Source organism: Gymnogyps californianus, chromosome 10 (genome assembly GCF_018139145.2).
Source record: "Gymnogyps californianus isolate 813 chromosome 10, ASM1813914v2, whole genome shotgun sequence".
Classification (NCBI taxonomy): Eukaryota; Metazoa; Chordata; class Aves; order Accipitriformes; family Cathartidae; genus Gymnogyps; species Gymnogyps californianus.
The window spans coordinates 8,863,917-8,877,326 of record NC_059480.1 but is presented as its reverse complement, the minus strand read 5'-3'; the positions used below and the strand labels follow the sequence as shown (position 1 = coordinate 8,877,326).

The following is a 13,410-nucleotide window of genomic DNA, read 5'->3' as shown; positions in this document are numbered from 1 at the left end:
CGGAGCTCGGTCACCCCCCGGTTCCCTCGGTGCTGCTCTGGGAGGCGGCCGCTGACAGACAGGCCGCGGGGCAGCTTTGTAAGTGCGGACTGTTCAAGGACAGTGTTTACTACACTGACGCTGCCTGATACACCCAGGACTTAGCGGACTTTTAAAAATTATGGATTTATTGTAAATACGCATTTAAAGAGTATTTTTAAAAAAGTCTCATTGTCGAAGCGTCCACAGCAAAGCAGGGATGTAGCTACATACCTCTTGTTAAAAGGAATATCCTCTGCATTGCCTTAAAGACATCAGCCAATACAGGTGTTATTTGGTACAGAGATTTGAATCGTGGGGATCTTTATATGTATATATTCCGTATATAGGTGTGGAATAGGGGTGTATGCGTGAGCGTGTGCGTCCTTATGGGCCTCAGCGTTCAGAGGGAGTCGCTCCGAACCCTGGCTTTTTCCGAAGCGCCTCCCCCCTCCCCCCCGGCTGCTGCCCTTGTGCATAAAAGCATTAACGATTTGCATGTTCGCGGTAAACGGGGGGGGTGGGCTCGTCCTCTGCCGCTGTGGCCGGGGAAGCTCCGCCGGGAGTTGCTGCGGGTCCGCCTGAGCTGCCTGCTTCTGCCCCGGCGTTGCTGGGATAACCGTTTCCCGGCGGTGACCGCCGCCGCCCGCCGAGCCCAGCGCCCTTCCACCCCTCCCGCCCCCGGGGCACCGGGCACCGAGGGGCGCGCCGGCCGCGCCGCCCCCGCCAGGTGGCGCTGTTGCTCAACGCTGGCGCCGGGCCGGGGCGGGGCGGCGGGAAGCTCCCGGGACCCGGGGCCGCCCCGGGCTCGGCGCGGGGAAGGTCCGTCTGCGCGGCGCGGCTGCCGCTCCCCTCGCCGCGGCACTGGGGGAGAGCGTGAGGGCTGCTCCTAACTTTTTCTTGCCTTTTTTTTCCTTTTTCTGTCATTTTTTTTGTGTTCGGACACTGTTAATGTTAAGGACCCCCGCGGAGCGCCCTCCTCCCGGCCGGACTGCGGCCGCTCGCTACGCTCTGCCAGCTCGGGGCACCGCTCTCCTCGGCCCCCCGCCGCCGCCCGCGGGGCGCAGCGCCCGGCCCCGCTCCCCGCTCCCTGCTCCGCGCCGCCGAGCGGCGGGGGCGGGGCGGGCGGCGCGGGGCGGGCGGCGATTGGCGGCGGGGTCTGACGGGCAGGCGGCGCCCCGCCCCCTTGGCAATGTCTATCGCCTGCCGCGCGCCCTATGTAGGCAGTTATTCCACTGGGATAGAGCGGCCGGAGCGGCGGCGGCATGGCCGGGGTCCCGTTCTGCGCCCTCCTCCCGCTCCTTGTCGGCGTCTGCGGGGCCGTCACCGGCTCCCGGGTCTATCCCGCCAACGAAGGTGAGGCCCCGCGTGCGTCCCGCGGCCGGGCTCCGCGTTCCCTCGGCGGGGCGCCGGGGGGAAAGTTCGGCGCCCCCCCGGGCGGGCGGCGGGCGACGGTCCCCTCACCGCCTCGCCTCTCCCCTCGCCGCCGGGACCGCGCTGCCCCGGCCGGCTGGGTGTCCGGCAGCCGCTGACCTGCCCGAGCGGCGCTCCGGCGGGCCGCCCGCGGCGGCGGCGGCGCAGGTGTCGCGGGGCGGAGCGGCCCCCGCCTTCCCCGCGCGTCTCCCGGCGCCGCCGCCGGTCCCTTCGGCCGGTCCGGCCCGCAGGGGTGCAGCGCTCCCGCCAGCGGCGCCGCCGCGCCGGGGCGGGAGGGCGGCTTATTAAACTGGTTCTCCCGGGAGCTCTCGGCGGCTCCGCGCCATTCCCCGGGGCCGTGCTGCCTCCTGCGGGACGGTTCGGCGGCGTCCGCGGGGGAAGCCCGCGGCCGTCCCGCGGCGCAGCTGGGCGGGCGGGGGGCGCCGGCCCCGCCGGGGAGCCCCCCGCGAGGTCGCTCGGTGCCCGGCCGCGCTCCCGGCCGGGGCTGGGCGAGCTGCGAGGTCCCAATAAGTAACGATTTTCCACTCGTCGCTAACGTGCAGTTGCGCCTGCAGCAGACGGCGGAAAATGCGGTGTACCCAGCGCTGCGCTGCCGGAGCGCGCCGTTCCCGGCTAGCCGGCACGCTGCCGCTTTTTCCTTTAAAGTAGGAGCGCTCTTATGTGCCTTCCACCAGATGTGTCGGGGGAATTCACTGCTCACTCCGCGCCCTGTGAGCGGCTTTAATGCGCGGAGGAATGAACGTGCGATTCCTCAGATCTAAAACAGAGTTTCAAATTGTTTAAGATATTGGGGCAGTCGGAAATAACATTTCATTTTAAGTTGAAGGTGCATGCGATCGTGCTCCGCACATATGGAAACGCTCAGGTAAACGATTTATTTTAATATTGCCTTTTGGCAGCTGGAATTTAATCTATTTTATTTGTACCTTTTTGCAGTTACCTTGCTGGATTCCAGATCCGTTCAGGGAGAACTGGGGTGGATAGCAAGTCCCCTGGAAGGAGGGGTAAGTTTTAAACCGCTATCTGATCAAAAGGGTAAAGGGGGTGATTAGTAACTTTCAGAGAGTCCTAATGGCTCGATTATTGTTGATTGTGGTGAGGAGGTCAGATTTCTTCCCTGGCTTACCAAGTGAATTACTCTTTGTTGGAGAAACTCTATACTCCCTTTGGATAGTTCTGTCATGGAAGAAGTGGAAACCAAAAGGGCAGAAAAGAGGTTTCAGAATTAGGAGATTGGTTGAGGCATGGGCTTAGATGCCTATTTAAAACTGAAATACCAACAAGAAATGTGATCTGACGACTGAACTGGCATTCTTGACTGTAATTATTATATCTATGGGCCGTCTCGGCTGGGAGATGTTCAGGGCAATTGCTGTTCTATTTCTGGATGAAGGAGTAGGGATCAATATACGAGATAGACCTTTTGGCGTGGCGGGACAGTTGTCCTATTTCAGGGTGTAAACATTATACGTTTTGGTCTCTGAACAGATGAACTGCAGCACCCAGTGCTTGATGGTGATTCCTTGGAGTTTCTTTTTATGTACTTTTCGAAGAGACAATTTTAAGAGAAGATTGCTTGAATTCACTGCCTGATGGTGATGTGATGACATTAAGAGATTCACACATCCATTGCTGGGGCTTAGAGCCCCTTTGCTTAGTGAGCTGCAGGCAATCTCTAGAAATTTAGCTTTATATTAGTGGATGGGTACCTTGCTGCTCCCTCCTCTGTGCCCCATCCTGCAGGGTGCCAGGGCCTCTGTGGGAAACTCCTGAGAACGCTGGTCTTTGGAGTTGGTGGGATCTGGTGGAGACAGTGCTTCATGGGATCTCTTGGGATTTTTTTTTTTTTAATAAGCAATTAGAAAGGTTTTTTCTTTCTTAAAATGAACAATTTAAGAAAAATGCCAGCAACGCACACTAAACATTAATATAAAAAAACCCCAAACACCTCAAATCCTTTTAATATTAAATGAGTAAAGCAGCTTAGTATGCTTAAGCAGAAGTAACTAAGTCAAACTGATTGAAAAACAAAAGTGTTGAAAGATCAGGACCCGTGCGCAACAAAGCACTGGATTCTTCAGGAAACCTACAAATTTACTTTTTTGTGTGCATTCCCACTCGTAATTAGAAGAAGCAGAGCTAAGGAAACAGCAGTGAGTGGAAGGAATCTGAGGTTGCGTTGGCTGGTGATGCATTATGCATAAGCTCTGAAAACCATAACATGGGAGAATGGGGGATTGTTTTGCTCCCCCATTGTTCCGAGTGAACTTGACTACAATCCTGGCTTGTGCTCTGCCTGAGCACGCTGTGCTGTCCCCGACACTCGTTTTTTCAAAGAGCGGGGGAAGTGATTGGCAGGCCCCTGGCAGCGCCGATGGTGCACATTCACTGCTGATTGCAGGCAATTGCCCTCATCTTTTGACAGTGTGGCAAGGTACAGCTCTATCTCGGTGAGAGTCGGGCTTCGTTGTTAATCCTGTACCCGGGAAAGGTCAGTTAATGAGACCGGGTCTTTCATACGGCTGTCCAAGGGATATCTATGCTGTATATTAAAACAGGACGTAAAATACAAGTTTTAATAAGTCGATAGTAGAATTGATGATCAGAGGACAGCTGTATATTATTAATGGCTGCTGGGTTCCCCCTTTTCCTTCATGTTTTCTCTGAAAGCGCCATGCAAGCTTGAGAAGGAAATGTGTGCTCTTATTGTGGACGTGACTCGTTTCACTAAACCTACATACGTGTGTTCTATTTTTAAGCCGGTAGTGAAAAATTTAAGAGTACATGGTCTGTCTCTGAGATGCAGTGCTTGGAAAGCATTTATTTTAACTTCATATGCTGCAGATTTATTTCAAGCAGCAGAAATGAAGTCCTTTATCTTCCTGGGAAGATTTTGTCCTCGGTGCTAGTTTTTCTTTAACTGTGTGTACCTTACCGTCTATTAAAAAAGGTATTTTTCTAGATCTATAGCACGCAGTTCCTGAGGTGTGAGGGTTGTGTTGATAAGAAGGGCTGGAGATAAACATAGTCATTTAGCAGTTACTAGCAGTAACCAAATATATAGTAGCCCTGGAGCAATTAATGAATTGCATTATAAATGTAATTAATGATTTACTCTTGCATTTCACAGTTGAAAAGCAGGTTTTGTGCCCAGAATGTTTTACTCTGCGTCATTAAACCGTGGGAAGAGTTGAATTATAAAAGTTAATTTCAGCTTGACAGCAAAAAGTTACAGCTTTGACCACATACTTAGAGTTACAGATCATTTACAGTGGCTGGAAATTTGGGGCTGTAGTTATTTTCAGCTCTGGCAGTAAGACACACTTAGGTTTGTGTACGTGTGTTTGTGAAATAAGAAACCCAGCTCTATATATTTGTGTTTGTCAGAAGATGGGTGTGTTGAGAACCTGATCCGAAACTTGCTGAATTTAGTTGCAGTCTGTCCGTTGACCTCAGCGGTCTCTTTATTGAATCCTCTAGCAGCATCCTCCATTGTGTAAATGCACTAAAGGAAATCCTATCAACAAGTATTATTTCCCTCTGCTTCTTCCTTTCTCTTGTACCACAGACAATATAGGTAGCATAGACGGTCTGAAGATAAGCAGAATGGAAAGTGATGGATCATAAAGGCAATATTGTAACAGTAAACTAGCTCTGTGGCAGCTGTAAATTGCACAACTCTGTCTTCTTACTAACACCATGTTATACTTTACATTGATAGATGACTTTTTAAGATTTATTTTTTCCTTTTCTCTGAAAAGCAGTGACATGCTGAGTATTGATTTCCCCCTCTCCTTCATTTTAATTTGCAGTTATCTCTAGGCAGCAAATAAAATATTATTCTTTCTGCTCCTAGTGACTCATGGTGCTAACTACTGTCATTCTATAAACGGATTCAGCTAAGCTGGAATCTTTTTAAGTAAAAATCACTTGCATAAGAGCAATCCTTGTGAGAAGAATGCAGGATATTATACAAGAAGCCCCTTAACGTTAAGAAGGCTTCTGTTTATCAAAGCCACGGCTTCAGTAGTTCCGAAAAGCACTTCTGGAAAGTCTCTCTTTAAAGTTACTACTGTTTTCCAAGTATAACTTTATATGCTTCATTGTATCACCTGCAAACCCAGACAGTATATCATTATCTAATATATTATTTTTTTAAGAAGGATTTTTCTGATACTGAAGTGCTATGGGGTTTTTGCTGGAAAGATATCTCTTCCTAATGCCCCTGCTTCCCCCTCTCTCCCTACCAGGAGAGCCCTGTGATAAACTTTCTTCTGTCTATGATAATCCTTAAAACAATTTATTTTGAAACTGTTGATTATGCGTGCTTTCCTTTTCTAAGTTCATCATGCTGAACTACTGAATTGGGGCCCGATCTCTTCTTTCCATACCTTCCTTGGATTGCATGTAGTGGTGTTGTTTCATAATTATGTTGCCTGTTAGTTTGGCACTTCTGAAGGTGCCTGAACTTGATTTGAGGGGTGTAAGAGTTTTGAAGCATGCTGCTACCCTGATCTTTCAGCGTTTACCCTCTCTGCTAACCTTTTTGGGTTTTTGAGAATAAGAATTTAGCTATTTCCTGACATTTCCTCTAGGACAAGATTTGTAATATTCCTTCTTTTCCCACCTTCCCACTAATAAGAAACTTTGTTTGGATAGCAAAGTTATGGCAGTGCTGCTGGTAGATTGATTGATGTTGTCTCCTTACCTGTTGTTCCATCTCTAAGTGCCACCCAAGTCAAGGACCCAGTTCTCTGTAGACAGCTATTTCTGCCCAGCTCCAAAGTAAATATTTGCTGAGTGTGTCTGGGATATTGCTAGCCCAGGAAAGTAGTTGGCGGCTTAGAGAAATAATAAGGGGTGGCTTAAGAGTTTAAAATATGTGGTAGTGATGCCAGAAACATGGCTGTTACTCTCTCTGCCCCATGCTTTTTGTGCGACAAAGTCATGCGATCATGCTGTTCGATATTCCCATGTACAAGGTGGGGTCCATGCATTAGCTGCCTCGTCTGCCACAGGGGAAACACCGTAGTGTCAGTGCTGTACTATGAGTCTGTAAAGTGCCACATGTAGCCCTGATCTAGGCAGGGTCCTGTGGACTGAACTGTAGTGCAAGTGAACATAGTCAGTTGATAGAGCATTCTTGGATTGGTTCAGAGGGCCTTTAAAACACATGCTTGCTCCTTGAGGTGTTACTTGATTTGGAGCTTGTTTCTCCTGAACAGATTCTTCTTTTAATGTCCAAGTAGTTGAGGTCCTGGCTACGGCTTGGTCTGCTGGGTTTTTTTTGTTTGTTTTTCCTGTAATGGAAAAAATACAATCTCCACGTTAGTTGTGGAAGTGCAGATCATGTTTGCTATGAAGCTCTGTTGTTCCTTTTAATACTGATGTATTTTTCTCCCCCTTTCCCTCTTTGCAGTGGGAGGAAGTAAGCATTATGGATGAGAAGAACACTCCGATCCGCACCTATCAAGTCTGCAATGTGATGGAACCCAGTCAGAATAATTGGTTACGAACTGATTGGATTCCCCGTGAGGGGGCTCAAAGGGTATATATTGAAATCAAGTTCACGCTAAGAGACTGCAACAGCCTGCCAGGTGTCATGGGAACTTGCAAAGAGACTTTCAACCTTTATTACTATGAATCAAACAATGATAAGGAGCGTTTTATTCGAGAGAGCCAGTTTGCCAAGATTGACACCATCGCTGCTGATGAGAGCTTCACCCAGGTGGACATTGGTGACAGGATCATGAAGCTGAATACAGAGATACGGGATGTGGGACCACTCAGCAAGAAAGGGTTTTACTTGGCTTTTCAGGACGTCGGTGCCTGCATTGCTTTGGTGTCTGTTCGTGTCTTCTATAAGAAGTGCCCATTGACAGTTCGAAACCTGGCACAGTTTCCAGACACCATTACCGGGGCTGATACGTCCTCTCTGGTGGAGGTTCGTGGCTCCTGCGTCAACAACTCGGAAGAGAAGGATGTGCCCAAAATGTACTGTGGGGCAGATGGCGAATGGCTGGTGCCCATTGGCAACTGTCTGTGCAATGCTGGCTATGAAGAACGTAATGGTGAATGCCAAGGTAGGATGAGCCATATTGTACTCTTCATTAGGGCTTAGTTGAACGCATAATTGAATCGGAGATGAGAGCAAATGGAGTAAGGCCAGTAATTAGCAGCCCCTGTGGGATGTGGTGGGACAGAGGGGTTTAATGAAGAAGTCCAATAGCTCCAGGTGGCAAGGCTAAGAATTATATAATGCAAAACAAATGATACTGCCGTAATAGGCAGAAGGCGAAACACATTTTCTGGCAGGCGCCTGAATTTGAATTGGCTCACGATAGTCACCAAAATGTGAATGACTGCAAAACAGTGCAGTCGAGCTACCGTCATTTAAAGAGACAAATCTTTCAAGTTTTATCTGAAGCAAACTTTGTTAAGCACAGGAAATTCTGGCAAAGTCTCCTTTGGATAATGCAGTGGCGTAAGAACCAGTTGGGGAGGGGGGGAACAGGAATTTTAGCTGGATTACTTTCCCACTTTGGGAAGGGGAAGTCTTTGGTGTTTTACTTGTTGCAAATTTTTAGCACTAAGTACCCTTTGATATTTGACACTGCTGCCTTTGTTAAATATTTTCATTTCTCAGAGGGTCTCTATTGTCAGCTTAATAATAGAGGTGCTAGGATACTCTTAGAAATGCTAAAAGTCTCCACCCCACCCTCCCACACACACCATCCTGTGTGCTGCAGAATTACGGATTAAAGTTTGTATAAAAGACAGATTATCCTAAAAAGAAAAAACCTCAATACCTATGTTCTCTTCACCTCCCCTTTCTGGAAAAAGAAGTTGTAAAAGGTTAGGGAAGGAGAGAAGGGAGTTTATAAATAAAATATCTTTAGCCTCAGCTTCTAAACTCTTGCTCATGTAAGCATAAATTAAGATCAAACTTAAATGGATTCTTGCACAGGTCAGTGGGCTTAATTTTGCTGGGTGCTGAATTGAAGGTGCTCAACTCCTTAGTGGATTTGGAACCATATTTTTGGAAAAGGTTCTTTGGAGCCAGATGACTTTGCTTCACATCTTCTTGGTGTGTTTTTCGCTAGGTCATTTTTTTCATCTTGAGACTGAGAACAAGATAGCAGAGCAAGTAACTGACTGCTTTTGTGCTAGACTCCTAAGAGAACAATGTCTTTTGAATGTCCTACTTGATTTCTTTTAAATGATAATTTACAGTCAATATGAAGTTCATTATTATGCATTGAAATTAAGCTCTGGCAGGAAAGAAGCGCTAAGTATAAACTTCGGCCTTAATTTCTAGTGTTTCTGCTGTATGGAAAAAGCCTAAGTGTGCCATATTGGCACCAAAATTACATGAGCTGTAGAGAGAACTGAAAGATGAGCAGCACAATGACAGGAGCATCCTGTCTGGTGTAAACTACTCTGTTTTTTTTGGAATCCTGTGAGATGGAAGCTTGAAAACCTGTGTATCGTTAAACATGTGAACCTGTGTCTGTGATACAGACTGGATGCTGCTGGGGAGAGCTGCTGGTGGCTGGGGAGATGCTGTTACTTTCTAATAGCTCGATAACTTCTGGGCAAAGCTTCCTGACACCTTTACAGCCTGGGTTGTGAGAAGAGGAAGTGAATGGGGGGAAAAGCATCTTGGTTTATTGCACGGAGATTATTCTGCTTTCTCCTAAAGGCCTGTTAGGTCAGTGCTGGGTCACTCTGATTGACACAGATCTACCATTTTTTGGCGTCAGTGGCCCAGACGTGATGAGCTAATTGCCTAAAAAATCCTGTGTTGCTCAAGAGAAATCTCCTGAGGTTTTGCTGGTGGGCAGTGGTGATAGTGGGATGCTTTTTTAATTTATTTTTGTGGTGTTGGACTAGACCTTGGGGATGAATGTCAGCTTACCTACTGGCTCTCAGCTGCACCCGGGGAAGCTTGGGCTCAGGAAACCCAATTCTCTGTTTCCCAAGTAAAAGGAAGATCAGGGCATTGCCTGACTTACATCTCCATATTTACAAAGGAGATAGAAACATTCTGTCTCTTGGGCTCTCCAGAGTGAAGTTGGCCTGTACTAGTCATTTTGAGAGGACTTGAGCCAGCATGTAATTTGAAAGCGCTAAACCCATTTCATCAGCGGTTATTTGTGGTTTCCTTCTCTCACATTTGCTATTCTCCAGCCAGAGCAATTTACCTGGAAGCTCCTCTTCATGAATTCATGAAGTTTACCAGAACTATGCAGCTTGCTCTCTGGTTTCCAGCGAGGCTGTTAAAGCAGTTCGGCCTTTGACGCTGCTGAATGAGGCTTCCCCTTTTCTTACCCCACTTAACTTCATAGTTCAGCAAATGTTTTGCTCCGGCAAGTTTTTGGAGGGGAGGAGGAGGATGAAGTGAGGAGGATTCCTGTGGTTTTGGTACAGAGGATTGGGGGCAGGGGGAGAGACTTTGCATTTAGGAAAGGCTGTAAAAGGGTGCAGGGCTGGGACTGGAGCTGGTGAGCAGGTTCCACCTCAATTGTTTTTCAGTAGGTTGACTGTGGCGGGACAAATACAAGGAAAGGTCAGAGGTTGTCTGTTTCCTCATCCATCTTCCCCTGTGATCCTAGAGTCAGAGTTAGGATTGATTAAGATCTTAAATGTTTGACAAAAGCTCAGTGGGCAGAAATAGTTTAGGCCAGTGGATTGGGGCTTTGCACTTGTTGGGACATCCATGGGAGACGTTGGAGCTCCCTATCCTCTCCTGGGACCTGCTCCCTGCCGCACTGCACTGGGATGGACCAGCTGGCGCTTGGGTTGCCCTAAAAGCTGCTTCAAGTTCACTCAACCTTCTGATTTTTAAATAATACGTTTTCCTTGAGCTGCTTTTGCTTAGTTTCTGATGTGTGTGTGGGAAGCGTAATGGGAAGCCACTTCATATCTAAGTGGTTCCTGTAGTGGGAGTTAATGACTCTCTGACCTTCAACAGGTTTTTTAAAAAAATTGTGTCGGTGGTATGGAGGTGTTTGAATATGATGACAAAAACCTGTCCTTCCTCTGACTGCTATTTTTTTTTCCAGCTGACTTTATTGATGATAATTGTATTACTGAGTGTGTGTGTGTGTATATGCAAAAACCCAGGGCAGGAAGGGAAAGGAGCCAAGTATTTAATCCATACTTATTTGGGAAGCTTCACAGGTGTGTCACAGGAGTGGTTCCACAAAATAGGTCCTGATCAGTAGAAATATTAAGTGAGCACTGATTCTTTGCTTACAGCTGAATTTGTAGCTGTGAACTTGATGCTAAAAAAAAAAAAAACAACTTGCTGTTGTGGTGGTTTTTTTTTCTTATTGCTATTTATTTTCCCCCAAACTTCCTGCGTTCATGGCTATCCAGTTAGGAGAGCATATATGTGGAGTATTGTTGATGGAACATGACTATCCCAACTAGTGGCACAACTCAAGGCTAAGCTAATTAGTGCTTTAGGGCAAAGTTGAGACATAAAGTAATTTTAAGCTTCGCTTGTATGCATCATTGTTATGTAAATTGTTTTGTTACACATTAATATAATGTGGTTTGGATTTAGTTACGATTTCCTTATGATAAAATGCATAACTTTTTAACTCAAAGGAGGAGGGGGGGAAAACAAGCAGGAAGGGAGAAAAGACAGATTAAAGAAGCAATAGACTGTAGCCATCTGTGATGATTTTGATGCTGTGAAATTACAAATCTCAATTTTAGACCTGCCATTTAGTATAAATATGTGAGACAGTTGAGATTTTTTTACTGTGATATTGTAAAGGTTATGAGAGCCAACAGCTTTGTCTTCATCTACACTTGCTTTTTTGAGTTGTGAATTGGCCAATTGGCAGAAAATCCAGTGTCATTTAAAATATGGCTCAGTCCTGGTTTCATATCCCTGCTGTTTTTAGAATTTTCCTTCGAACTTTGATAAGAGCATCCCTAAGAAGTAGTAATTTGAATGATAAGATTCTTTTTATCTCGGAGGCTTTGAAGAGTGGCTGTGATCATTGAGAGCAGCAGTTCAGTTTACATCAGAAGGATACAGTCTAATTATATTTTTTCTATGATAAGATTTTTGGATGGTGGGTTCTGTAGGGGCGGGGAAGTGAAGTAATTTGTGTGTACTTTCCCATTTTAGTCATAGACAACTTTTTTTGTCAGAGTAACGCTGATGAACAGTCTGGCTGCACAAAAGGGTAATCAGAAGGGTGACTAAGACACTGCAGATTTGAGATTTCAGAAGGATTTTTTTCAGGTTGATTATTTTTGGCAGGGGAAAAAAAAAATGCACAGACTCAACATGTTACGTTTTAAAAGGAGCTGAGAAGATGGAAGCTACCAGGAGGGGCATGGGAGCGATACTGAAACACAGACTGTCTGAACCAAATTTAGTTGGTTCTCTTCTCTGCTTAAGGAGTGATTTGGTTATGTTATGTTCTCATGTAACTCAATAGATCTTCCAAGGGTTGCTCTCTCTGATTTTTGTACCACCTGGTACATTTCAAAATCTCCATTTAAACGTCATTGCAGGCTCTGTATTGCTTTTCTCCTCCCTGGCCCCCTCAGAAGTCAAGCTACAGTTGTCAAGCAATTGTCCCTTCATGTATCCCTCGGAGAAAGGCTGGGATTGCTTCCTTCTGAATTCCTGACAAAATTTCTGCTGGTACCCAGGGGAGCAATATCTGGTTCTTATTCTGTGTGTTACTAGTAAAAAGCATGGTCCTCAGAATTAAAGCCAGATGAGCTGTTGTGGTGTTACGAATTTCATGGCAGGTCTGGGTAGTCTTTTGTGGGGCATATAGACTATCTTCTGTGTTTTGTGTGTTCTGTTTTTTTTAACAAAAAAAAGGCAAAACAAAACTTTCCAGATAACTTATCTTGTGTGTGATGACTTTTGTATTTAGATCTTGGCTGGGTAAGGGTTGTTATCTCTCTAATACTATGCTCTGCTGAGCTTGGTCTTTATTGTGCTTGTGAGAAGTGATTAAAGACATGCTCAGCAGTACACTTCAGTCTTTTGAGACTGCATCAAAAAGCCCCCCAAACTTGTGAGATAAATGTCTTACCTGGTTTTGTTCCATTATGCCACATGCTTTTGATATGTTGTGGGGAGCAGGTGAAGTCACAGAGTTTTGTGAATCAGAGACAATTAACACTCCCATGACGAAATGGCCATTTTATGAATATTCAGAGCCTGCTTCACCTCCCTGGGAAGCAAACACGTTGGTTCCCTTCTCTTTCCTCCTGCTGGAGACTAAGGAAGCTCTCCCTGTGAATGGGGATTGGCAGCTGTCCGCTGCTTTGCCTTTTGCATGCAGCAAATTCCTCATTTACATCTTTTGTATACACCCTCATGCAAAGTAGCACACCCATTTCCCCATTTCACAAAGGAGATAAGAGCTTCCTTTGGAAACGCCAGCCAAAATCTCCTTCTGTTTATGCAGAGCTCAAAGATTTGGATTTTATGCAAATGGATTCTGTTTTGATTTTTTTGATCTCTTTGTTTAAGAGATAGTGTAATATTTGCACAGTGTGCTCCTTGTGTCTCGAGGTCTCCTCTTGACTATGACTGATTGTCACTGTTTCCCCAATGTCTGCAGCCCGCTTGCTCACTTCAAGCAGGCGTGTGGGAAAGTGCTACGCTCTGAAACCCTGGCCTTGTTTGTAAAACGATGGCTGGAGGTGCAGGGACTACCATTTCTCATGCCTGGTGGGGCTGCAGGCCCTTGGATATCATCTCCTCTAGACATTCACCGAGGACCACAAAGCCCTTCTGTAGCTACAACCTCAACTGGGGGAATGACCATCTTTGGGAGGTGGGATCCCCTCACGCTCTAAGTGTGCGCACACACGTGCATGAAAAAGTGCTAAGTTTTATGACATTTTCTGTGTGTTGAGTTGACCTGCTCAGCCCTGGTGTAGTGCCTGTTACTTCGCTGGCCTGGTGGC

At 46.5% G+C, this 13,410-nt stretch overlaps 1 protein-coding gene across 1 annotated transcript in view; it reads left to right on the top strand.

The window, feature by feature from the left end:
• The first annotated feature begins 1,283 nt into the window (after window positions 1-1,283).
• The window catches only part of EPHA4 (EPH receptor A4), a 107,065-nt gene continuing 94,938 nt past the window's right edge, over window positions 1,284-13,410 (top strand). The window contains 3 exon segments of the mRNA XM_050902890.1: window positions 1,284-1,374; window positions 2,389-2,456; window positions 6,872-7,535. Coding sequence (XP_050758847.1) covers window positions 1,284-1,374; window positions 2,389-2,456; window positions 6,872-7,535 — 823 coding nt within the window.